Source organism: Nomascus leucogenys, chromosome 10, assembly GCF_006542625.1.
Source record: "Nomascus leucogenys isolate Asia chromosome 10, Asia_NLE_v1, whole genome shotgun sequence".
NCBI lineage: Eukaryota > Metazoa > Chordata > Mammalia > Primates > Hylobatidae > Nomascus > Nomascus leucogenys.
Window position 1 is genome coordinate 42,660,269 of NC_044390.1, and position 27,773 is coordinate 42,688,041.

The following is a 27,773-nucleotide window of genomic DNA, read 5'->3' on the forward strand; positions in this document are numbered from 1 at the left end:
AGCGATTCTCCTGCCTCAGCCTCCCAAGTAGCTGGGATTACAGGCACGCACCACCATGCCCAGCTAATTTTTGTTATTTTTAGTACAGACAGGGGTTTCACCATGTTGGTCAGGATGGTCTCGTTCTCCTGACCTCGTGATCTGCCCGCCTTGGCCTCCCAGTGCTGAGAGGATGGGCATTAGCCACCGCGCCCGGCCTAAATTTTTTTTTTTTCTTTTACAGCAAGTCTTTTCATTTTTATTACTCAAAAAAGTTTCATTTTTTTTATTTAGCTTTCTGACTCTGTGCTTGTGCCTTCAACACTTTCACAACGATTTTGTGCTCCTCGATAATGAAAGCACGCTTGATCCTGTCACGAACACATTTAGTACACATGGAACCACCATAGGCCCTGCTGACATGTTTCTTTGTTTTGGACAATCTCATAAGAACTTTAGGTCTTACAGCACGAACCCCTCGAAGTCTGCCTGGGCACACACCACATGCAGATTTTGGTGCTTTCCCAACCTTCTTGGTGTAAAGGTAAACAATTCTATTACCAGGGGTTCCGGACAGCCTAGTTTTGTTAGAGGCTGTATTGCAGGAAAGCCTACGTCGGTATGTCAAATGCTGGACCATTCTGAGTGCCTGCAGACAACGTCCCCGGAAGAGCAATTTTTTTATTTTTTATTTTTCTTAGCTGTTTCTTGAGCAAGACAGCTGGAAGGTCAAAGGGTGGGGTATCTTAAGTCTGTGATTTGGAGGTGTTGCAGTTGAGGTTGATGGACAAGGTTCAGGTGTGTCCACAGCTTTGGGTAGGAGGGGACAACAGGAAAAGGTCACAGGACAAGGATGGAAGCCAGGGTGTGGGCAAGTGTGCAGAGGAGTTGACGAAGCAGGTTTGACCGCTGTCATTTACAAGGTCTGCTTATAAGTTTGGCTCTTGCCTGACATCTGGATTTCAGGAGGGTTCCCACCATTCCCAGAACTGGTAAGAGTGGTGCACTGTATCCAGACTGTACCAGACTGTTGTAAACAGTGTGGTTTACTTGTGCTTTACTTCTGGGAGCCTGGAATTTTGGCATGTGCCACGCAGAGGGTGTCTGCATAATCAGCCCCCAGTAAAAACCCTGGGCAACTAAGTCTGAAGCTTCCCTGGTAGACAATATCCCACGCATGTTGTTGCAACTCCCTGCTGGAGAAGAAGTTAAGCACATCCTGTGAGGCTCCGCTTTCTGAGTCCCCATTGTAAGTTTGAGCCTGGTTTCCTCCAGACATTGCCCACGCATCTTTTCCCTTTGTGAATTTTGCTTTGTATCCTGTCACTGTAATATATCATAGCCATGCATGCGATTACCCTGGGGACCCCCAATACAGATGGGTAGATCACACAACAGCTGAAGTCACTTTGAATAGAACAGGAGAGGAAGAGGAAGACGGGTATCAGACTTCTCACGATATGATGGGCAGAGATCAGGTCATTCAATGGTCATCACCAGGAGAGTGAGAGGATCACATGAACCTCACTGGGGTTTTTATCAGCAGGGAAGCAAGGAGACTGCATCCACATCCTGAACACAGTTTTGTAGGGCAAGAAATATTCCACTGCTGCCAGTAAGGGCAATGGGGGAGCAGTGTCCTTAGGGGACAGAGGCTAGGCACACGGAGGATTAACTCTGGATCTGCTCTAATATATACCATTATCTACATCTATGTCTACCGTACATCAGGGTTTTCTGCTACTTTATGGTTAGTGACAAGCAGGGCACTACCATATGGTTCACCATGCTCCAAGTCCTCAAGAGGGCTAGGTCAGCATTCCTCTCATCCATTCTAGTTCTGGCTTCTCTCCCAAAGGAAAAAACAGTACCAGCATTATTTTAATAGCCAGAAGCTAGAAACCACCCAAATGTGGCATCAACAGTAGAAAGAAGCAACTGTGGTCTATTAACACAATGGAATATTATACTGCAATGAAAATGAACAGTCTGCAGCCAAATGCAACAAGAGAGATGAATCCCACAAACACAATGCTGAGTAAAGAGGCCAAACACAAGAGGATATACTGTATAATTCCATTTATATAAAGAAAAAACACCAAAGGCAATCTATGGTGTCAGAAGTCAGGACTGTAGTTAGCCTTGAAGGAATGGGGACTACTGGAAGGGAGCTTGGTGGGTTTCTGGGGTGCTGTTAATAATCTGATTTATAATCTGGGTGCTGGTTACATAGGTAATTATGATGTGTACTTTTCTTTTTTTCTTTTGGAGACAGGGTCTTGCTCTGTTGCCCAGGCTGGAGTGCAGTGGTGTGGTCATGGCTTACTGCAACTGCAACCTCAACCTCTTGGGCTCAAGTGATCCTCCTGCTTCAGCCTCCCAAGTAGCTGCGACTACAGGCACGCACCACCACGCCCAGCTAATTTTTAAAAAATTACTTGTATAGGCTGGGTGTGCTGGCTCACGCCTGTAATCCCAGCACTTTGGGAGGCTGAGGAGGGCGGATCCTGAGGTCAGGAGATCGAGACCATCCTGGCTAACACTGTGAAACCCCGTCTCCATTAAAAATAAAAAAAATTAGCCAGGCATGGTGGCGGGCGCCTGTAGTCCCAGCTGCCGGGAGGCTGAGGCAGGAGAATGGTGTGAACCCGGGAGGCGGAGCTTGCAGTGAGCCAAGATCGCGCCACTGCACTCCAGCCTGGCCGACAGAGCGAGACTCTGACTCTAAATAAATAAATAAATAACTTGTAGAAACAAGGTCTCCCTATGTTGCTCAGGCAATGCCAGTCATTGATCTTTAGTGAGGACCTGTTTGAAGCAGCTCATTTCCTTTTTTTTTGGGATGGAGTTTCACTCTTGTTGCCGAGACTGGAGTGCAATGGAGTGACCTCGGCTCACCGCACCCTCCACCTCTTGGGTTCAAGCGATTCTCCTGCCTCAGCCTCCTGAGTAGCTGGGATAACAGGCATGCACCACCACACCCGGCTAATTTTGTATTTTTAGTAGAGATGGGGTTTCTCCATGTTGGTCAGGCTGGTCTCGAATTCCCAACCTCAGGTGATCCGCCTGCCTCGGCCTCCAAAAGTGCTGGGATTACAGGTATAAGCCACTGTGCCGGGCTGAAGCAGCTCATTTCCTATAACCACATGACACTTTCGTAATAAAAATGTTTCAAAAGACACAGCCAATGACCTTTGGCAGCAGATCAAGGCCTTCAGATTTTCCCACTTAGAAATGTGGAATTTTTTTTTAGACTCTGTCACCCAGGCTGTAGTGCAGTGGTGTGGTCATGGCTTACTGCAACCTCAACCTCCTGGGCTCAAGCAATCCTCCTGCCTTGGCCTCCCAAAGTGCTGGGATTACAGGCGTGAGCCACTGTGCCCATCGACTTTTCTTTTCTTTTCTTTTTTCTTTTTTTTGGAGATGGAGTTTCGCTCATCACTCAGGCTGGAGTGCAATGGCGCAATCTTGGCTCACTGCAACCTCCGCCTCCTGGGTTCAAGAAATTCTCCTGCCTCAGCCTCCCAAGTAGCTGGGATTACAGGAACCCGCCACCACGCCTGGCTAATAATTTTTGTATTTAGTAGAGATGGGGATGGGGCTTCATCATGTTGGCCAGGCTGGTCTGGAACTCCTGACCTCAAGTGATCTGCCTGCCTCAGCTTCCCAAAGTGCTGGGATTACAGGCTGAGCCACTGCGTCCGGCCAACTCCATTTTTGCTGAAGAGCATATGCCTGTACAGAACAATGCCAGACAGAATATACACCCAAATAGTGTTAACATGGTCAGCTCTGGGTGGTGGGATTAGAGAATTTTTTCTTCTCTTTCCTTTAAAAAACAAAAATAATCTACACTGCCTGCATTCTTTGTTACTTTTTAAAAATAACACCCAATCAGACAAGAAGCCTGCATTCTTTTTACATGTATTACTTTTATAATGAAAATATATACCTAATTCTATGTTATAAATTGCAGTCTGCAATGTTCCACATATCCACTTTGAGTCAAAGAAACGCTATTAAGTACTGGGAATACAGCAAGGGAGAACTGTCACCCAGCTAACCCCAAAAGAAAACATTGACAAAATGCTTTCAGCACAAGCAAAATCCTGAATTGCAATGTTGGGATTTGCATTCTCATCAACAATCCTGCGTGAGGCCGGCATCCCAGGATTATCTGGATTAAGTGCGTATGAGGATGATAGAGGTGCACTCCAGACACCTAGTAAACATGTTCCTGTCCTCTGTCCTGGAATGACTGTACAGTTTACTGGAATTCAGTACAATCTCACCTGGGCCCAGGCCTCTCACACCCCCTTTAAGGTTGGCGATCTTCCCTAACCCTTCAGCCTGGAGGGAAAGGCTGGACCTTCTGGGCCCTGCGTTCCTTGCTGTCTGCTCTCTGTTGCTTCTGTGAGACTCAACTCTGAGTGACTATGAGTCATTCTTTCTAAGAAAGCCTTACTATTGAACTGAAATATGCTTTGGCCTCACAGAGCTGCTTTGTTTCCTTATAACCACAACATGGGCATCAGTACGTTCTAAAGCATTTCCTCAAAAAATCAACATTTATGATGAATTGGAATTATATTTAGGTCTATGTTGATATGTTCATGAGCTAAACCTGAAAACATTTTTATCAGTCAGCCACGTTCATTAACTAGTGTACTGAGCTGGAATTTAAAGGACACCCTACCACTGGCTCACAGCTCTGCACCATCACCGAGAACAGAAACCACATCGGATTCAGAGTCCTACCTCGTGCTCTTGGAACCAGATTTACACAATGTCTCAAACCACAAGCTTCCTTTTCTGGACACTGGCTCCGATAAATAGGATAAGAACCTTTGCGCCGCTCCTTAGAGGGCTGGGATGGATCCCACAGGAGCAGTGCCTGGTCCCTGGACCACTAGCTTCCCAATGCACACATGTGCTGTTGGCTGCTGGCTGGCTGGCTTCCAAGCCTCTGCTAGTCAAAGCTCTCTCTCCCGCTTCCCTTCCTTGACCAATTTCTGTTTGGAGGACACTGCTTCCAAGAAGTTGTCTGTCTCCCCATCTTGGGAGAAGCCAAGGCAGCCTGCTAAGCAAATCTCCTTTTAGCATCTTCAGATTGACAGATTAATGGTACTACGATACTTCCCTAAGTTTGATTTCAATTTTACTAATAATACGTGTTATCTTTTTTTTTTGAGATGGAGTGTTGCTATTTTTGCCCAGGCTGGAGTGCAGTGGCGCAATCTCAGCTCACTGCAATCTCCGCCTCCTGGGTTCAAGCAATTCTCCTGCCTCAGCCTCCCAAGTAGCTGGGATTACAGGCGCCTGCCACCATGCTAGGCTAAATTTTTTGTATTTTTAGTAGAGATGGTGTTTCACCATGTTGGTCAGGATGGTCTCGATCTCTTGACCTCGTGATCCGCCTGCCTCGGCCTACCAAAGTGCTGGGATTACAGGCGTGAGCCACCGCGCTCAGCCTAATACTTGTTATCTTTTAAAAACAGAACAGGCCAAGCACAGTGGCTCACACCTGTAATCCCAGCACTTCAGGAGGCCGAGGCAGGTGGATCACCTGAGGTGAGGAGTTCGAGACCAGCCTGGCCAACATGGTGAAATCCCATCTCTACTAAAAATACAAAAATTAGCTGGGTGTGGGGGCACACGCCTGTAATCCCAGCTACTCGGGGGGCTGAGGGGAGAGAATCACTTGAACCTGGGAGGCAGAGGTTGCAGTGAGCTAAGATCGGGCCACTGCACTCCAGAATGGGTGATAGAGTGAGACTGTGTCTCAAAAAAACCCCCAAAACCAGTCGGGACAGGTAAACTAAAGCAAATTGGTGACACCTGCGCTCCTACAGAAGAGACCATTCACCTCGATTACTTTATACCATGACACTCTCCCCACCTTTACTATGTAAAACAGCTTAAATCTCTGAACTAACAGGGCAGGGGGATCCTGCAACACACTGAATCCAGATGTGATCAGATGGCCTAAGTAACCCTTCTCAGGAAAAGAAGTTGCTTCTCATAGCCATGCTGTGACAGAGGGGCCCTGCAGAAGGAGCGGCTTCTCTGATGGACAGAGAACCCACAGAGGCAGGGACAACTGGCATGTAAAATTAAGAGATAGAAGGAACACAAACCCTATGCCAGGAATAAAAACTAAATAAAACTCAGTACTCAAAGCACCCAAACTCTGGAGGAAACTTGAGTCTCAACCTCTTGATTTCCCGATTCCATCCTGCAAAACTGTTCCCTCCTTTCCACTTAGTCCCGTCCCTCTCTTCATGCCTCAGTCACAATCTGGATATACAGGGTTTGGAAGGATGGGAAAAATGCTAAGATAATCCTACTGTGGAAAATGTATCAACACCCCCAAAGCAGGAACCAGCTTTGGTGTTGTACAGCCATCTTCCCAAACCTAACTAATCACAACGACCTGTGGGATCAATAAGATTCCTAGGACCTACCAGAGCAGGGGTCCCTGATCCCTGGGCGGCAGACCGGTCGTGGTCCGCGATCTGTTAGGAACCAGCCCGCACAGTGGGTGAGAGGCTGGCTGACAGTGAGCATTACCGTCCGAGCTCCACCTCCTGTCACATCAGCAGCTGCATTAGATTCTCATAGGATTGGGAACCCTATCGTGAACTGTGCATCCGAGGGATCTAGGCTGCGTACTCACTGATCATGCCCGATGATCTGTCACTGTCTCCCATCACCCCCAAATGGGACCATCTAGTTGCAGGAAAACAAGCTCAGGCCTCCCATTGATTCTACATGATGGTGAATTGTATAATTATTTCACTATGTATTACAATGTAATAATATAAATAAAGTGCACAATAATGTACTTGAATCACCCCAAAACCATACCCCCTGCTCGTCTGTGGAAAAACTGTCTTTGGTGAAACCAGTCACTGGTGCCAAAAAGGTTAGGTTCTGTTGTACTAGGGAACTTCAGAATCAGACTCTCTGGGCCTGGGAATCTGTACTTAAAAATGCTCCTCGGTAGTTTTTTTTTTTTTTTTTTTTGAGACAGAGTCTCGCTCTGTCACCCAGGCTGGAGTGCAGTGGCGCGATCTCGGCTCACTGCAAGCTCCGCCTCCCGGGTTCACGCCATTCTCCTGCCTCAGCCTCTCCGAGTAGCCGGGACTACAGGCGTCCGCCACCATGCCCGGCTAATTTTTTGTATTTTTAGTAGAGACGGGGTTTCACCGTGGTCTCGATCTCCTGACCTCGGGATCCGCCCGCCTCGGCCTCCCAAAGTGCTGGGATTACAAGCGTGAGCCACCGCGCCCGGCCTCCTCCTCGGTAGATTCTGATGAGACTTGTGAAGCACTGACAGAGAACAGGATGAAGCCCTAACTCCTATGTGATGTTTCCACAATGCTGACAGTGCTATGGGAAGTAAGTTCCCTTTATATTAATACTCCCATGCGGACAATTTCCTAAGTAGTAAATTGTTTTTTTCAAGTTGGCAGGAAATCATTTCCCACTTACTGTCTTTCCATGTGGAGGGACTTTAGCCAGTGTTTCTCGGAGTAGAGGGGCACTGCTGCACTTTGGGTTGGATAATTTATTGTGTGGCACCGCATAGGACATTTACCATCCGGGCCCTTACTTTTAAATACCAGTGATGATCCCCAGTGATTGTGACAACCAAAACACATCCCCTCACATTCCTCAGTACTCACGCACCACTTAATGATGTTTTGGTCAACGATGGACTGCGTATACAATGGTGGTCCCAAAGTTTATGATACCCTATTTTTACTATACTTTTTCTATGTTTAGATATGTTTTAAATACAGAAATACTTACCCCCGTGTTATGACTGCCTACAGTATTCAGTACAGTAACATGCCGTACAGGTTTGTAGCCGAGGAGCAACAGGCTACACCATATAGCCTAGGTGTGGAGTAGGCCATACCATCTTGGTTTGTGTAGTGCACTCTCTGATGCTCACACAATGATGACACTGCTTAACACATTTCTCAGAATGTGTCATGGCCGGGCATGGTGGCTCATGTCTGTAATCTAGCACTTTGGGAGGCCAAGATGGGAGGATCATTTGAGCCCATGAGTTAGAGACCAGCCTGGGCAACGAAGTGAGACCTCATTGCTATTTAAAAATAAGAACATGTCGCTATTATTAAGCAACAGATGACTGTGCTCCTAGGATGTCAGGTCAATCCCACAGAGAGCCACTGTGCTGCACTACCATTCCCGACCTCTTGCCCTACCATCACATGAAGCCCAGCTTTTGGAGCGAACTGTTCTAATAGACAGATTCTGCATCTTCTTCATGTGTCTGCCCACAGGGAGTGTGTTCTGGCTGCTGTTTCCAGCTTGGCCTGTGCCTGGTTGGCTTAATCTCCTCATGTCACGGATCTGATCTCAGAAGTATTTTATTTACAATCAGGAGGGGAAGAAAGGGGCTTTTGGCTTTCCCTAAACATCTGCAATAATAACTCAATCTTAGAAATAAAGTAAAATTTATAGTTATTACAGGGAATACAAACATTATCATAATTTCGCTCTTCCATTTAAAAGATGCCTTTCACTATGTTCCTACTGAAACAGAATGTTACTATTTAAAGAGAAAGAACTTTGACGAGCATTTTTTATTGAATAGTTTTATTCTGTTTTAGAATAAAAACTTTGCTTTAATATTGTAAGGTGTACTGCAGGTATGCCATGCTGCCAGTTATTGTTGGGGCACAAAACGCCCCAGTCAGTGATTTGGAGGGCTGGGAAAACGCATGAACTCATAATTTCAGAGCAAGTAGAACTAGTATTTACAGTTTTCTTTCTTGAAATTGGCCTGGGACAACTCAAACAGTCTACACATGTATTGCCATGGTACTTGCTTTGATGCTCTGAATGCCTCAGAAATGTGTTCAATATCATGATTTGTGGGTCCTCTAAAAGGTTTTGTTGTTAACATGCAAGCAAACAGCACTAAACAATATTATCTAAACTATGGCTGCCAAGTACTGGATCTTCATAATGAAACCAAATTACAAAACACTGCCTTGTAGAGCTATACAAAAGATATAAAATTAAAATAAAAAATGTCAACCAGCCTTAAATATTCCAATTCTCCTACAGTGCAGTTTCTATATCTTTATCACTACTGAATGTTTTAAGGAGAAAGTTAATAAAACAATCAAAATATTAGATAAAAATATTTAAATCTTTGGATCCTTTTATTCCATGGCCTTCATAAAAACACAAAAGTGGCCAGATTTTTCCCACTAGAGCTTAAAATATCAAAAAGATTCACTAGTAATTTATAATTAGCAATGAACTCTATACTGAGTCATCTGTGGGTCATAGGCCCAAGGACCAGTGTTGCCGTGTGTTATAGGCTACCAAAGTAATTTCTAGCACTCTGAATCCTCTTGAAATATGATGGAATGAGTCAAGGTATCATGACTAAATTCCAGGCATAATAGGAAAAACAGGTTCATTGATGCCTAGTTTTAAAGTCCTAAAAAAGAGGGGGAAGATTACTTATTTGAAAATACAGCTAAGTACATTCTCATCTGTGATTATTTACATTTGTATACTGAAAATATCGATTATCTGGACAGATCCTGTGATATGCCATTTGCTACAAAATGAAGTTCTTACAATGAGCATGAATAATTAATCCTTTTTAGATAATGAAAGAATGGATCAAATCTTCATTTATGTTCTAAACATTAAAAAACAAAATCAAACATGTTAAGCCTGGAAAACTAAGAAAAAAAGACCCACCCATAATGCTGCTGCTCAGCACATCAACTTCTGCAAGGACACAGTATGTTTGCTGACTTTAAAATGTTTATTCTTTAAAAAATTAGTTGCTTTTTATACAGCTATACAAAGTTCTTAATGTTTCTTTGGCAATGGAATATAATGGAATTTTACAACTATATAAAAAAGTTACCTTTGCCTAAGAAACAGTATTTACTGTGTGTACATAGTTGACTGACAAAATTCTCTACCATCCAGCACCCTAATTAATTGACGAAATAAGCTACCTCATATTACAGGATTCCCCAAAAGAAAGGAGGAAAAAGATACACACACACACACACGCGCACGCACGCACACACACAACCTTCTGTGGCTCAAAACACAGTATCACGGCCCTATCTGCAGGCAACTTGCAATTGCCAAATACAATTTAGTGATAAAAAGAAAAAACCTTTCAGTGATGAAAAAATACTTGTAAGTCCCACTGAAGTACTGCTTTAGTTTAACTATACATAAGAAATTACTTAACCTTCTGCTATTCCAAATATATTTAATGCTCATGTTTTAAGATGAGCCTTCCACCCCCAAAAGTAACTGCATTTTATTTTTGAAATTAAGCGGAAAAACAAACAAAAAACAAAAACCCAGTGCTGGTGACAAATGTACAGCGAATTCACTTCTTCGTTCTTCGCAAAGACTGAAATCAATGTTCAGGACCATGAAGAGCTAGAAATTCACCTATTTTCAGAGGCTTGTTTGTAGACTATGCAGCAACTTTGTTGTCTTTCTAAAAAAGAAAAAAAAATTTAGCTCATGTTCCAAATTACTGGTGTATTATTTCTTTTTACTTTACTCAAGTTTATTTTAAATTATCTTTAAATATACTCCCTCCCTTTTACTTTCATAGAAAAACCTGTCTCACTGATTTTCACGAAACTCTTTTTATAATTTCCATACTCAGTAGTACCTCATTGTTGACTGCATCTTCCAGTCAGTAGTGGACTGGACTACTTCCAGCAGTGGTGAACCCCACCCCAAAATACTTCCTCATCTTTGGTTGTTCTCCCTAATAATTTTTTAAAAGCAGTGATAGGACTTAAACCCTCAACTCAGTAGTCAAACTCATCAAATACAACTGTCAACATACTTTGAAGCAAGTTTCATAAAATCCCCAAGTCTTTGATGTCTTTACTAAGCAATAAAATAGTCAGTATAACATTTCTCTCCAAAATTTCATGCCAGGAGGAAACAATGGTTTAAAAATCAATTTTACAAGGATAACTCTTAAATCTGAAATAAGTTCTGAAAAGTGGAAGGCTGACTGGGGAATTTTTAAAAAGTAACCAGTGAGAAAGCAATACAAATCTCAAGATTTCCAGCAAGACTGACCCTAAACTAAAGGCCCGTACAAAGGGTTGGAGCCAAGGGCTTTTATTTTCCTCTAGACCAGCTGCTACCATATACCTGGTTTTTACTGCTGATTCTCACCCCAACTGTTAGAAACAGACATTTCCTAGGTGAGACTTAACTTCATCTGTGAACACCAAAACATTTGCACCCTGTTATTAAATTGAAATACATATGGTATGGCATAAGTTGACAGCAATGAGCTAAAAGATGAACCTGCTGTCCCCCACAAAGCCAACCTTCACACCTCCCAAAGTATTTGTTTTTTTTACCTTTCAGAAAGCAGTACGATCAATCCAGACCTTTTAGGGTCCAAAAGCTGTGGTTTTCTGAAAGGTAAAAAAAAAAAAAAAAAAAAAAAAAAAGACAGGGAGACAGGAGAGAGAGGAGAAAATGAAAGGGGGAGAGGAGAGAGAGCATTATGCTGAGTCATTCAGACACCTTGTTGTCTTTGGACCCCATCTGAGGAAACACAGATGGGATCTTTATAACCCACCATGGTGGCTTAACCTCCCTGACAGCAGCATGTAAAACAGGAGCTGGTTACATTATTATTGCTAGTCCTGATCTCCATTCTCATCTCAAAAAAGAATGGGGGTGGGGAACACCATGCAACCAAACTTACCATAAGGTTATTCTTTTTTTTTTTTTTTTTTTTTTTTTTTTGAGACGGAGTCTCGCTCTGTCACCCAGGCTGGAGTGCAGTGGCGCAATCTTGGCTCACTGCAAGCTCCACCTCCCGGGTTCACGCCTTTCTCCTGCCTCAGCCTCTCCGAGTAGCTGGGACTACAGGCGCCCGCCACCACGCCCGGCTAATTTTTTGTATTTTTAGTAGAGACGGGGTTTCACCGTGGTCTCGATCTCCTGACCTCGTGATCCGCCCGCCTCGGCCTCCCAAAGTGCTGGGATTACAAGCGTGAGCCACCGCGCCCGGCCAAGGTTATTATTTCTTTCTTTTCTTTTTTTTTTTTGAGACAGGTCTCGCTCTGTCACCCAGGCTGGAGTGCAGTGGTGCGATCATGGCTCATTGCAGCTTTGACCTCTCAGGTTCAAGTGATCCTCCCGCCTTAGCCTCCTGAGTAGCTGGGACTACAGGCATGTGCCACCACTCCAGCTAATTTTTAAACTTTGTTATAGAGATAGGGACTCCTTATGTTGCCCATGCTGACCTTGAATTCCTGGGCTTAAGCAATCCTGCCCTGGCCTCCCAAAGTGCTGGTATTACACATGTAAACCATTGCACTGGCCTATATTTACAACATTACTCTTAAGGAAAATCAGGCCACAAGTCAAGAGAGTGAGTTTTGGATTTGTTAGCTTGTACCTCAATCATGACAATTAACTTCTTGGGGTCCTTAGTTTCCTTATCATCTAATGTGAGTGTGGTAGCGGAGAGATTCTAGTTTGGCTGATTCTTTTAAGGATTCTAAAACTTGATGATTTTATCTTTACCCATGTTTTCATTAAACAACCAAGCTCGTTTATGCTTACCCCCAAACCACAATGACTCCTGCTAATATAGCACAAAAAATAAAGCCAACTCATTTCATGAAGGCTGCGGAAAATGTCATCCATGTCTATCTCTGGGAGGAAGTGTTAGATGTTTCAGATACGAGTTTAATCTTCAGTGGTAAATCTCCTTTATGTGACAGTGATCACTCACCATTTTCTACCTTTAAAGGTGCCAGGTGAAATGATTTTATGATTTAGGAGGTGTAGGGCTGCTGGGTTCGGGGCTCTAGTGGCAGATGAAAGGATTATTCAACTCTGGAATGAACAATCAAGGGCTAGCTACACTGACAGACCTTTGGCCTCACTGAAGGCTGGAGTGGCAAATTCCTCATCAACATGATAAGCAATTACTTCAAGCCCACTATGGCTCCATGTTGAGCTGAGTGCTGTGGTGGGAAGAAAAGTAGAATACATATTCACTAAAGCCAAGAGGTTCTTATCTAGCTGGTGATGCAGAACAAAACTAAATACAAAAAATAGTGAATGTGAGTGTATTTAAAATGTGTGCCAAAGAAAGCAGATAGCCACAGGTCAGAAGAGGAGGAAATCAGTGTAGGAAGAAAGAGAAGACAGAGCAAAACTTGGGCAAGGCTGTAAAGGATAAGTCAAAGCGGGGACCTGACTTTTAGCTATGTCTGTCTCCCACCAAAATGTAAACATCAAAAGTGCTGGGCCTACATCAGTCAGCACCAATGCTCAACATAGTGCCTGGAATATCTGAAGAATTCTGTATATTTGGTAAATGAATGGGGATAGAGTTGGAATCAAGCACAATGTGTATGTGAGATAACCATGAGGCAGCTTGCTTGAATCAGACAGGTTAAAGGGTAATGAGGAATGAGGCCAGATGTATCAAGTGGGATCCTCACACAGTTAAGAAAAGCAGGGACTGCAATGTCAGAACTGAGCCTCCTAAACACTGGGCCATGCCTGAGGGTTCGCTGAGTCCATCACTCCTGGAAACACCTAAGCAGAGGATGGACTATCTGTCAAGGATACAGGAGCGTAGACAAAGATGCATGGAGGTAACTACGACAATGCATTTTCAATTCTGCAATATACGTGATAGGAGTTTTACAAAAGGCTCAAAATGATAAACAGCGTGACATGGTTGTCAAAAAAATGTTTGTACTAGTAAGCACATGGAGCACACAGTTACTGCATGGAAGGTTTGTTTTTTCCTTTTTTTGAGACGGAGTCTTGCTCTGTCGCCCAGGCTGGAGTGCAGTGGCGTGATCTCAGCTCACTGCTACCTTTGCCTCCCAGGTTCAACGATTCTCCTGCCTCAGTCTCCTGAGTAGCTGGTATTACAAGCACGTGCCACCATGCCCGGCTAATTTTCTTTATATTTTTGGTAGAGACGGGGTTTCACCATGTTAGCCAGGCTGGTCTCAAACTCCTGATCTCAGGTGATCCACCCACCTCGGCCTCCCAAAGTGCTGGGATTATAGGTGTGAGCCACCACGTCAAGCCGAGACTGTAACAATTAGAACATCCCTGGGGTGGGATGGATGCCCTTGGGAAGAGTAAGCTCCCAGCCCCTATAAGAGATACTGGAGAAGAGGTTTGTTTTAACCAGGTCAGACCTCTCAGATGTTTTCCAACTCTGAAAGTTTAATGATCTTTAAAAGGTGTATTTCAGAATAAATGGTACAACTCTTTATCCACAAATGTCAAAACTAAGGGTCTGAAAGGTCATACTAGTAACTATTGCTATTATTCTCATCTGGATCCAAGTCTAATTTAAACGTACTTTTTCTCAGACCAAGCTGACTCAATGTGGTCTTCAACAAGGAGTTGTCATAGGTTGTTCAAAATGTAGCTGATCTGCCTTAAAGTGGGGTAAAGAGAGATGAAGGTCTGAAGCCCAACTGGTGGGTTATCATGGTAGTTGACAGGGACATCTCAAAGGAATAAATGGCACAGGCCACAATCATGGATACCTCTAGTGCCTGGGCAGTATACCATGAGCCAACATGGAACACCGGGAGGAGGCAGAGCTGAGATGACTGGAGAGAAGGAAGATGACAAGATCAGTCTGAGGAAGTTTAAGCTGACAGCAGGACAGTGAAGATAGAGATGCAGTGCAGAAACATATACGGTCCAGGACAGGCTTACAAAAGGGAGGATGGAACAAGCACCGTGGCACACCTATAAACCCAGCACTTTGGGAAGCTGAGGGGAGAGGATTGCTTAAGCCCAGGAGTTCAAGACCAGCCTGGACAACATAGTGAGGGTGGGACCCTGTGTCTACAAAAAAATTAAAAATTAGCCGGGCATGGTGGTACGTGCATGTAGTCCCAGCTACATGGGAGGCTGAGGTGGGAGGACTGCCTGAGCCTGGGAGGTTGAGGCTGCAGTGACTTATGATCATGCCATTGCACTCCAGTCTGAGTGACAGAGCAAGACCCTGACACTCTCCACCGCCCCCCAAAAAAGAATGAAGAGTATTAAAAAATTACAAAGAGTATAAATTGAAAACCTAGAAGACTATTTTAAAGACTAGGAAGAAAGACCCCAAACTGGGTGGTTGGTCAGCGTCAAATATTGCAGAGGAGATAATGGCAAATAAAATATTTGTGAAAATACTACTGCTGAATTCTGTAAGCAAGGTGTCACTGGCAAACTTAAGGGCAGTAACAGTGATAAGCAAGGGCTATTCTGGAGTTCCTAAGACAGATTCTCCTAGCTGGGAAGGTGATTTTGCAAGTCAGAAGTCCTCCAACTGCATAAGGCCATCAACGGCTGGATGGCATAAGCTGGTGACTTGAGTATAATTTTTGGCAGTCTTGGCTGTGATGGCACAATATCAAAGGCATCAAAATCAACAGAGTAGGTCCAAATGCCACTAATACTGATCTCTTTCCAGAGAGATCTCAACAATGGCCAGTTTTAAGTACTGGGCAATGGAAGTCCTGCTAACAGGTCTTTCTGTTTCCAGCTGCCTGTTGCTATTACAAGTGGAGGTCTTTACAAGATTTTGATCCTTTCTGTTATAGCCTTTCCTCTCCACTACTTCTAAAATCAATAAACTAAGATAGTTTACTGTTAACTGAGATAGTTACTATGCTGACTTAATTTACAGACACCTGTCAAAAGCTAAATTATACACATAAGGCTACTATATAGAGTTACAGAATTCTCTAGCAGTAGCTCCTGAAGGCCAATATATTCAAACATTTTCAAGTTCATGGTGAAAGGAGAAAACCAGGGAAGATGTAGTGAATTTTCCACAAAACCAAATTAAGAGTAGTGACTCAGGAACCAACCTGCTGGGCTCAACACCCAACACCATCACTTACTAGCTATGTGACCTTTCGCAAGTTACTTAATATCTCTATACCCATTTCCTCACTTGTAAAATGGGGATAATAATAGAACCTACCTCACAGAGTTGATGTGCGGTTTAAATAATATGTAAAAAATATTTAAAACGTCTGGTACTTGGTAAATACTATATAAATGTTAACTGCTATTAAATGTTAAAGCTTGCCCTTCCATTCTGGGAGTATGTGCTTCCTAGATAGACTCTTTTGGTGTTAAAAGTATATTCTGTTAACATGAAATAAAGGTGATACTATACTGTCTTTTTTTGTATAGTGTCTTTATATACACATCTGAATCATGTATATCCTCTACTGAAAAGTCAAAATGGAAGTTATTCTAATGTCCTCAAAACAATTCACCCAAAACAAAAATAAGTAAAAATGTTTTGAGTCTTGTAAAATGCATGTCAACCCCAAAGAATTTATTAACAATAACACTTACCCTATATTCAAAATCTGCAAACTCCCGGCCCCCACGACCTCCTCTGAATCCTCCACGAAATCCTCGAGGGGCAGTGAAGGTACCACCTCTGCCACCACCACGCCCTCTGCCACCACGGAAACCAAGACCTCCTCTGCCTCTGTATCCCCCACGGCCACGGTTTGGACGAAGTGGGATTCCAAATGTTTCAGCATTTAATCTTCTTTCTTCAGCCCAGGTTGGTCTCCGTTCTCTATTATAAAAGCAAATAATCTTCAGCATATCAGGTTTAAAAGAATATCTCTCAGCCAAAATATGCAGTGCTACTCCCAGATTAAGCCTAAGTAATTACTAAAGCTAATTAGAAATAAGCATCTTGGCCAGGCGCGGTGGCTCACGGCTCTAATCCCAGCACTTTGGGAGGCCGAGGGGGCGGATCGCCTGAGGTCAGGAGTTCGAGACCAGCCTGGCCAAAATGATGAAACTCGGTCTCTACCAAAAATACAAAAAATAGCTGGGTGTGGTGGCAGGCGCCTGTAATCCCAGCTACTTGGGAGGCTGAGGCAGGATAATCACTTGAACCTGGGAGGTGGAGGTTGCAGTGAGTCGAGATTGCGCCACTGCACTCCAGTCTGGGTGACAAGAACGAAGCTCCGTCTCAAAAAAAAAAAAAAAGCATCTTATCTAAGTTATCACGAGTTGCTCATGGCATATGAGTTCAATGTGTTCCTATAATATTCTGTTAAACTTCATGTCAACACATGACTGACATTAGTTTCTTGCAAATAAACCTGATAAACATAGTAACAGCTCCAAAATAATGGAAATTCAGATAAAATGAGATTGGTAATTGACTTTGCTTTCCACTCAGCCCCCAAAGGAAAAGAAGGTAAAGTCAGACAGGGAGGCCTTGTCTTGGGAAGCTAGGAGATGGAAAGTGGGCCCTTAGGTCCCCATTATGTTGCTGGCCCAATCTCTGGACCCGATACCAATTAACCCAAGAAGTATCTGAATTATTGCTGCTGTCGTCCAGCCAATCGTGGGACTCAGAATTATGTCCACCCAACTGCCACCAGAGGGCACCAAACTTCAGCCAGGACAAGGACAAGGACAACCTGGATTGGGCAGGAGAACCTCTAGAACTGTTAGTTCCTCACACTGGGTCCTTTAATTAACCTCTCAATAATTTGCCAATTTTCTGGACCCACATTTACTACAATCTGGCAGTTTTATGGTATCAGCAAACTTCAAAGTAGATTAGCACTTCGGTTCTGGCTTCATTTGAACTGCAAAATAGAGGGGTGAAAAAAAGTCCTACTTAGACATTACCTAAATGCTTGTTTTAATTGCTAATATTCAAATATGAATATATCCTTAAACAAAAGTACATGATTATTTCTTTGAATGAATAATTTAGAACTTTAGTATGTATTTTCTTTTAGCAAAATAAAACATTAAAAAATCAATTATGGCCAGGTGTGGTGGCTCATGCCTGTAATCCTAGTACTTTGGGAGGCTGGTCTTGAGGCCAGGAGTTCACGATTAGCCTGGGCAACATAGCGAGACCCCATCTCTACAAAAAAATGAAAAAAATTAGCTGGGTGGGTGGTGTGCAACTGTAGTCCCCTCTACTGAGGCTGAGATGGGAGGATTGCTTGAGCTCAGGAGTTTGAGGCTACAGTGAGCTGTGACTGCACTGCTGCACTCCAGCCTGAGTAACAGAGTAAGACTGTCTCAAAACAAAACAATTATGGTAGTATTCATTAAACCTCGTGAATTTACATGAAACCATTTTACACTTCAATATCATAAGAGCAAAAGAACAACTTTAAAGACTGTACCTATTGTCATCACAAGAAATATTATCAAAGAAGGATTTAGTTTTGTCATAATAGCAATTAGGTCCAAGTGGATCTTCTTCATCAGCATTTCCTTCACTGTTTTGGGTATCAACTCCTGAGTCTCCTTTATCTTCACCATTTACAGGCTTCTCCTGTTTCTCAAGTTTATCTTCTAAGGACAAACAAAAGCACATATCATAAAAGTCAAGACAGCTAACCTGAATTACATAAAAACACCTAATCTGAGAAACATCCATAATTCACAGATCAAATAAGATTATTTTCTGAGTAGAAAAATCAAAGCTTACCTTTTAATTTAAGTTTATTATGAAACTCTCTGTCAATCTCTTCCTTGTTGAATTGTGCATTTGCACTTTCAAAGTCAAAGTCTTTCTCAAATTTCATTGGCCCATCTCGCCGAATACCAAATCTTCCCCTGCCACCCCGATGACCCCCACGCCCTCTCCTTGGAGCTGAAGGAGCACCTGGAGCTATGATAATAAAGAATATATACAAAGGACATTCAATATGTAATAGCTGGTTTAGCACAGATGTTGCTATTGTGCTCTTTAGATTCAACAGTCAACAACAAAAATGCTTACAGGTCTCTATTTTATTGTATTTGTATTTTTTATACAAAAATAAAAAATTAAGTTTCACTAATATTTAATATGTAGGCTGAGAATAGCTCACATAAAATTTCTAAACATTTGTATTTATGGAGTCCACACTCACATGTGTTACTGACAGAGTATATAGCCAGGCAAGTGTGGAGACTTCTGCACTAAATTAATGTATGCTCCTTGAGGGCAGGGGCTTTGTTTTCCTTACTGCTATATCCCCAACACCGGCAAACTGAAGTGCCAGACACATAGTGGATTCTCAAAATGCAGAAAGCCTTTTATGGAAAGAATAACAGGAACCAAGATTTATAGTAAGAAAAATAAACACTAATCGGCACAAATTGCAAGAAAATAGGTGTTATTTCCACATCACAGATAAAAAACAGACAAGCACCAATCCTTACTGACTCCGAACACTTCCTACTCCATCTTTACTGTGTCTCTCTAGATGGCTCTATATTATTCAAGCCTTCCTGTATCTATATATTCTCTCTCCTCTATAACACAGTAAAATTTCAGCCAATCATAAGAGACATGATAAGGCAATAGAAAATAGCATAATTTATAGTGAAAAACGTGGGAACCCAAATATCCAACACAAGAAAAATGACTAACAAGAAAAAAAACAGAGGAAGAATATTTGATGTTAACTGACAAACGCAGAGCAGAAAAGCAGTATGAGTTTAATGATCACAATTGCGTGAAATGCTCCACACATACTGACAAGGATGAGAAGTGACTACAGGGTAACAGACAGGTTTGTGCTGTTTGCTGAGGTTTGGCAAACTGCCTAGGTTTGAGAAAACAAACCACAAAACCCCACAGCAGCATATCCAGACATAAATCTAGATAAGTAGGATATTTAAAACATTCACCTCTACTATTAAAAATGCCTCAGCCACAAGCCAGAATTACACCATGATCCTTCTGTCTTAAAAAAAAAAATGTTTTGGGGCCGGGCGCGGTGGCTCACGCCTGTAACCCCAGCACTTTGGGAGGCCGGGGCGGGCAGATCACGAGGTCAGGAGCTCGAGACGAGCCTGACCAACACGGTGAAACGCCATCTCTACTAAAAATACAGAAACATTAGCCGGGCGTGGTGGCGCGTGCCTGTAATCCCACCTACCCAGGAGGCTGAGGCAGGAGAATGGCTTGAACCCAGGAGGTGAAGGCTGCAGTGAGCAGAGATTGCACCACTATACTCTAGCCTGGGTGACAGAGCGAGATTCTGTCTCCAGAAAAAAAAAAAAAAGGTTTTGGGTATAGATGTCTGTCTGTAAAATCTACAAAAAAAATCTGGAAGAATATTCACTGTTCTGTTAATGAACCCCTTTGGTGGGGTTAGTTTTGAAGGGCAATGAAAGATAGTATGGCAGTTATTTTATTTTGGGAGGGGAGCTCTCTCTTTTTCTGAATAAAAAAGGTAAAATATAATGAGTCAAATGAAACAAAATTCTGTATTCCATGGCATATGTAGTCCCAGCTACTCAGGAGGGTGAGGCAGAAGAATGGCCTGAACCTGGGAGGTGGAGGTTGCAGTGAGCTGAGATCGCGCCACTGCACTCCAGCCTGGGCGACAGAGGTTGACTCTGTTTCAAAAAAAAAAAAAAAAAAAATAAGGATATAAAAATATATATATAAATGTAGAGGAGAAATAAGAGTATATATACATCTAAAAATATCATATCTAGGTTTCTAAAATTAAGTGGAAGATCATTTTTCAATCGTTTTCTAAATAAGGTAGATTATACATTCCCTTTTTAATTTAGAAGAGTTGTAAAATTATAATTTATTTTCCATTAATAAATTTGAAAATATTAATAAAATGAATGATTTTAGAATGTTATATATTACAAAACAGATAAAGAAAATATAAAACCTTATTAAATCAATAATCATAAAAGAAAACTACAGCTCTTAAACAACTGATTCAAAAACAGGAGCTGGTCTTAATTTTTTTATTTTTTATTTTTGACGGACTCTCGCTCTGTTGCCCAGGCTGGAGTGCAGTGGTGCAATCTTGGCTCACTACAACTTTGCCTCCCAGGTTCAAGTGATTCTCCTGCCTCAGCCTCCCGAGCCGCTGGGCCTACAGGCGTGTGCCACCACACCCAGCTAATTTTTCTATTTTTAGTAGAGACAGGGTTTCACCATATGGCCAGGCTGGTCTCAAACTCCTGACCTCGTTATCTGCCTGCCTCGGCGTCCCAAAGTGCTGAGACTACAGGTGTGAGCCACCGTGCCTGGCCTCTGGGCTTAATTTTAATGAGGAAGCGTTTCAAACTTGTAACATAAAGAAAATTCCATTCCCAAAGGCATAGAAAACAATGAAAACCAATTTTATAATCCTAACTTGAAACTGACACAAAACATAAGAACTACAAAAGTAGAAGCCATAGGAAAATGTAAATATAAATGAACAAATCCTACTAGCAGGAAATACTCAAGAACATATTAAAAGATAACTGCCTGGCTGGGTGCGGTGGCTCACGCCTGTAATCCCAACACTTTGGGAGGCTGAGGTGGGTGGAAAATAAGGTCAGGAGTTTGAGGCCAGCCTGGCCAACATGGCAAAGCCCTGTCTCTACTAAAAATACAAAAATTAGCTGGGTATGGTGGCACGCGGCTGTAATCCCAGCTACTCGGGAGGCTGAGGCAGGAGAATTACTTGAACCCAGGAGGCGGAGGCTGCAGTGAGCCGAGATCACACCACTGCACTACAGCCTGGGCAACAAGCGTGAAACTCCATCTCAGAAAAAAAAAGGCCTACCACTAAGTAGAATTTTTTTCCAGAAAAGTAAAATTTTAAAAAATCTTTTTATTTTAAAGTAATTATAGAAAAGAAAAATTGAAAAACTAGTTCAGAGTCGTCCTTTGTGCTCATCACCCAACTTCCCAAACTCCAACAGTCACATCTTATATAATTATGGTACATTATCAAAACCAAGAAACTGACACAGGCACAATCTAATTAACTAAACTACAGACCTTGCTCAGATGTCACCAGTTTGTACATGTACTCATTTTTTGGTATGTCTTTATGCATAGTTCTATGATGTTCTACCATATATAGATTTGCAAAACCACCATCACAATCAAGATAAAGGACTGTTCTGTCACCACAGTGACATTCCCCTGTGCTCCTCCTTTACAGTCACAACCCCCGCCTTTCATTTTTTTATAGTAATTATGTATCATACATTTAAAATGTTCTCCCTGTTGAGAAGCATAGGATATGACTTTCAGATCCAAGAACTTACCTACTTGTCTCTTGTTATCATTTCTGAGTTGCTCATTTTCTGGCCTTGAAACTTTGTGTACTTCAGCTACAGAAGAAGACATGCAAAGTGCCAAATCAACTCAGGGCACATCATCAAAAACTTCCATAGCTAGAAATGCAAACAAACAAACCAAAAAACCCAAAACAAAGCCTGTGCAATGCCCAAAAAACTATACCCACACCACCAACACTTTGAGTCAAATTTGAAAGACCAAACATTCTATCATGTTCAGTTTAATTTTCTGGGATCATTCATATGAAGTAAATCCTTCTAATGAAAATAAAGTGAGTGGAAAACATTGATTAGTCAATTAAGGAACAGTAAACAGCTAAAGTTCTACCTCGCCTGTGCTCCTGATTCTCTCCTGCCTTTTGGCTGGTAGATGGCAAAGGCCTGGTTGATACAGGACTCCTTCTCCCAACAGCTGCTGGAGCAGGTAAGTGGGCCGAGGCGGTCTGCACTGCTTGTTCCATGGTTGGGCTTTTTCTCAAAGGGTCTAACTGAGGGCTTGAGCGACCTAAAATGTAACCAAAAGATAAGAAACTACCCTATTGGGGATTTCAAAATAATCTAGACCCTAAATAAAATTGTCCGGAGTTTTATTTCTACCAATTCAAATCCTTAGCACAAATCTGAATTAATCCACTTATCAGACCAGATATTAAGAATGGTATCCTTAGTGGGCTTGTCATTAGGCTAAAAATAAAAAATAATAATAATAAAAAAAAACTTCAACAGCTTCAAAACAACTCCCTCCCCCTCACAATTTTATCTGTTATTTCTACTTAGTGGAAGAGTTTACATTAAAAAAAAAAAAAAAAAAAATTGCTGCCTGGTACGAGATTCTCTAGAATTATCAAAGGTCATGTTGTAGTCAGGTCAAACTTAGGCTTTCGCCAATGACAACCATAAGACTATGTGACTTGTTTTAATTTTTCTTAGTACTGTCTGTAGATGACTAAAACAATACCTTTACATCTATCTACAGGTATTATCTCCATTAAATTTCTATTATAAGAAAGTAAATGGCCGGGCGCAGTGGCACATGCCTATAATCCTAGTCCTTTGGGAGGCTGAAGCAGGAGGATCGCTTGAGCCCGGGATTTCAAGACCAGTCTAGGCAACATGGTGAAACCCTGTCTCTACTGAAAATACAAAAATTAGCCAGGCGTGGTGGCACGTGCCTGTGTTCCCAGCTACTCAGGAGGCTGAGATGGGATAGCTTGAACCTGCGAGGCAGAGGCTGCAGTGAGCTGAGATCGTGCCACTGCACTCCAGCCTAGGTGACAGAGCGAGGCCCTGTCTCATAAATAAATAAATAAATAAAGTAAAAGAACTAGAAAGTTAGATAAGTGAAGTTCTTTAATGCTTTAGGGGCTTGGATAATTAGACATAAAAACTAAAAGGCCAGCAAACAAACAAACAAACAAAACCAAAAAACAAACAAAAAACCCTTCAGATAATTACACGGTAGCCATACTCATTCCTTGCCTTTTAAAAGATCTCTTGGCAAGTTTTTGCTTAATATGGGGTTTGGCTGGGCGTGGGTGCTCACACCTATAATCCCAGCAATTTGGGAGGCTGAGGTGGGCAGAACGCTTGAGCTCAGGAGTTCGAGACCAGCCTGAACAAGATGGCGAAAGCCTGTCTCTACAAAAATATACAAAAATTAGCCAGGTGTGGTGGCACATGCCTGTAACCCCAGCTACTCAGCTACTCGGGGGCTCAAGTGGGTGGATCGCTGGAGCCTGGGAGGCAGAGGTTGTAGTGAGCCAAGATTGGTCCACTGCATCCAGCCTGGGTGACAAAGCTAGACCCTGTCTCAAAAAAATACAAAAACAAAAGAGCCAAAACAAAAGAGCCAAAACGAAAAATGGGGTTTGTACTTATAAATTATATTTTTCCTTTTATGAGGTCAGAGCCTGGTCACAGCATGAACTGAAGAATATAACATCGGGTGCTCCCATCATGCTTTCTGTCCTGATAATGTTTGCTGTATATCTCTGCTTAGGCACTCACATCTGATAATTATTCCAAAATATAATGTTTTGCTTAAAAAAAAAATGCTCATTTCATGTAAAAAATCCCCCAAATATGCTGCAAATGTTACTGTCCATCTGTGCATATTTGCAGGCGTCAAACAACTGGTGAGTGCTGACAATGCATTATTATGTACCCAGATGATTCGGGGATAATTTATTAGTAATATTTCCCCAATTTATGATTATCTAAAGTATGCAATTACAAATATGCAATACCATTTCAGCCATTAATGGCAAAGTTAGCCAAATAAATGATCATTTATCAAAACCCAGAAACCGACACAGGCACAATCTAATTAACATTTCAAAATTAAGTTACCACTAATAGAAGCATTGCAATTTTTCCACTGGATTATAATGGGAAATCATGGTTTATATAAGTTTGGCCTATGAAAAAACATTTTATAATCACTTATAAAACACATTTTGTTTTGTTTTTGTTTTTTAGAGACAGGGTAGGGTCTTGTTCTGTCGCCCTGGCTGGAGTGCAGTGGCGCAATCACAGCTCGCTGCAACTTCTAACTCCTGGGACCCAGTGATCTTCCCGCCTCAGCCTCTTCAGTAGCTAGGACTATAGGTGTGCGCTACCACATCTTGCTAATTTTTTTTATTTCACGTGTCTTCCTGAAAAAGTCTACTGCTACAGTTAATTTTATGGTACTACATTAAATCATCTTATAAGTTTATAAAACTTCTTTATCAAGGCTTTTGAGAAAAGATCCTATGGCTCACAAGTACTACAGAAGTACAAGCAATGGGGCAATCAGAACAAGTACAGAAACATTTGCTGTGTACTTAAAAAGCCTTTTCACTATTAAGGCCTACTAATCATCATGATGCCAGTTTTGTTACAAGCAGGGCAATATAGGTGATACTGTGATACTGGACACATTATTAGGAATAAATCCAGAAGTGATTTCTGCATAATAAAGACACTCCCTTGAGCTATCTTCACAATCTTATCACACTTAAAAGAAAATTCTAGGAATTTTAATTTTGTGAAATTCAGAAATTTTAGTTGATAAAACTTAAATGCAAACTCTTAGGACTTCTTTGTCATAGCTTTATGTAAATACACCTCTTTCTTTTAATAAGCACATACTTCAAAATTTTTAACATTTTAATCTATTTAAAATTTATATATTTTTTGGTGCTCAGTATGAGGGAAAGAATCTAGAGTGACTTTCTCCAAATGATCAGGCAACATTATTAATTGGAACAGACAGCCTTCTCTCCACTAATTTAAAATAATACCTTTATCATCTACTAAATTCTTTTAAGATGAAGTCTTGCTCTGTTGCCTAGGCTAGTGTGCAAGGCCGCAATCACAGCTTGCTGCCACCTTGACCTCCTGGGCTCAAACAATCCTCTAGCTTCAGCCTCTCAAGTAGCTGATAGGCGCACACATCATGCCCAGCTAATTTTTAACGTTTTTAGAGACAGGGTCCTGCTATGTTGCCCAGGCTAGTCTCAAATCCCTGGCTTCTGTCTTGAACTCACAAAATATTAGGGTTTCAGGCATGAACCACTGCACCCAGAATAAATTATTACTTATACTCGGATCTGTTTCTGACTGCCTATTGCATTCTATTCATCTCTTATTTTTTTTCCTGCATTGCTACATTTTATTATCATGTCAGTAAACCCATTACTTTTATTTTTCAAATATGTCCAGCCATACTTCCATGTTTATTTTAAAGATAATCTGTTTTACTAAGTTCTCCTACTATTCTACTTGCATTGATTTTTAATTAATTTGCAATAAATTTGATAACTATGAGAAGTAAAGTCTTCTCAATACTGAATCTTTTTTTTTTTTTGGGAGACAGGATCTCGGTTCTGTCCCCCAGGCTGGAGTGAGGTAGTGCAGTTAGGACTCACTGCAGCCTTGGCCTCCTGGGCTCATGTGATTCTCCTGTCTCAGCCTCTTGAGTAGCTAGGACCACAGGTGTCCACCATCATACTCTGCTTATTTTTAAAATTTTTTGGTAGAGATGAAGTTTCACTATGTTGCCCAGGCTGGTCTCAAACTCATGGGCTCAAGTGATCGTCCTGGCTTTGCCTCCCTAAGTGCTGGTACTGTTCTTGTTCTTCTATCTAGGAATAAGATATGTTTCTTCCATTATATGCAACTTTTATGTCCCTCTCTTATATTATTTATCATAGAAGTTGGTTATATTTCTTAGTATGACCAACTTATTTCTTATTACATATTTTGTATACAATTTCTATTTTGCATTACTGTAATCATCTTTTCTCCTCATTACATAATCAATGGATTAGGCTTTAGGACTATTAATTTTTTTTTTTTTGAAATGGAGTCTCGCTTTGTCGCCCAAGCTGGAGTGCGGTAGTGTGATCTTGGCTCACTACAACCTCTGCCTCCCAGGTTCAAGTGATTCTCCCACCTCAGCCTCCTGAGTAGCTGGGATTACAGGTGCACGCCACCATGCCCGGCTAATTTTTGTATTTTTAGTAGAGATGGGGTTTCACCATGTTGGCTGGCCAGGCTGGTCTCGAACGCCTGACCTCAGGCGATCCACCTGCCTTGGCCTCCCAAAGTGCTGGGATTACAGGCATGAGCCACCGTGCCCAGCCAGAACTATTGACTTTTGTATATTTAATTTACATTTTGCCTCTGCCTAATTTAAGTTCCTTATTAGTTCTCATTCTTCATGAATAATGCTAATTTCAATATGTATGCTTCTTTTTCATGTGTTCCTGATTTAACTAAAAATTCCAGAATAGGCCGGGCACTGTGGCTCATGCCTATAATCCCAGCACTTTGGGAGGCCGAGGTGGGTGGATTGCTTGAGCCCAGGAGTTCCAGACCAGCCTTGGCAACATGGCGAAACCCTGTTCCTACAAAACTAGCTGGTGGTGCTTGCTTGTGATCTCAGCTAATTGGGAGGATGGCCTGAGCTCAGGAGGTGGAGGCTGCAGTAAGCCATGATCACACCACTACATTCCAGTCTGGGAGACAGAGCAGGACCCTATCTCAAAAACAAACAATCTTTAGAATGTTTAAAAATTAAGAAAGTAGGCTGGGCGCAGTGGCTCATGTCTACAATCTCAGCACTTTGGGAGGCCAAGGCAGGTGGATCACTTGAGGTCAGGAGTTTGAGACCAGCCTGGCCAACATCGCAAAACCACATCTCTATCAAAAATACAAAAAAATGAGCTGGGCATGGTGGCACATGCCTGTAATCCCAGCTACTTGGGAGGGTGAGGCAGGAGAATCGCTTGAACCTGGGAGATGGAGGTTGCAGTGAGCCGAGATTGTGCCACTGCACTCCAGTCTGGGTGACAGAGCAAGACTCCATCTTAAAAGAAAAAAAAAAAAAGAAAAAAATTAAGCTAATCAATATGAGTAACAGTAAGAACTATTTCAAAATATCTTAACTGAAATACATAAGATTATGTTTAGCATTGAATTTTTACCCTTAATAGCTTTTTAAAATACTGTCTTGTGATTAGAGGTCTTTCTGAAATGACTTAACATTGCTTTACTTAAAAACAAAACAAAAACCATTCATATAAAGCAATGAGCCAAAAATACCCATTTCTAAAGTGGATAAAAATAGATAAGGAAAAGCCGAGCAT

The 27,773-nt window shown here is 42.0% G+C and overlaps 1 protein-coding gene and 1 pseudogene across 5 annotated transcripts in view; both read right to left on the bottom strand.

Moving 5' to 3' along the window:
- Positions 1 to 215: 215 nt before the first annotated feature.
- Positions 216 to 705, bottom strand: LOC100582144 (annotated as a pseudogene). The gene has a single exon (XR_001114118.2). The product of XR_001114118.2 is annotated as a 60S ribosomal protein L34 pseudogene (transcript).
- A 7,888-nt stretch (positions 706 to 8,593) lies between these two features.
- The window catches only part of LSM14A (LSM14A mRNA processing body assembly factor), a 59,808-nt gene continuing 40,628 nt past the window's right edge, over positions 8,594 to 27,773 (bottom strand). The window contains exons 5-11 of one of the 4 annotated variants that reach the window (XM_003281275.4): positions 22,469 to 22,645; positions 22,108 to 22,173; positions 18,533 to 18,715; positions 18,225 to 18,396; positions 16,405 to 16,636; positions 11,397 to 11,453; positions 8,594 to 10,504 (exon numbers count right to left, since the gene is read on the bottom strand). In XM_003281275.4, the coding sequence (XP_003281323.2) occupies positions 11,430 to 11,453; positions 16,405 to 16,636; positions 18,225 to 18,396; positions 18,533 to 18,715; positions 22,108 to 22,173; positions 22,469 to 22,645 (854 nt within the window). In that variant the 3' untranslated portion in view covers positions 8,594 to 10,504; positions 11,397 to 11,429. Of the gene's footprint in view, positions 10,505 to 11,396; positions 11,454 to 16,043; positions 16,637 to 18,224; positions 18,397 to 18,532; positions 18,716 to 22,107; positions 22,174 to 22,468; positions 22,646 to 27,773 lie in introns of those variants that run through there. The other 3 variants (XM_003281274.4, XM_030820222.1, XM_030820221.1) reach the window with 3 other exon arrangements.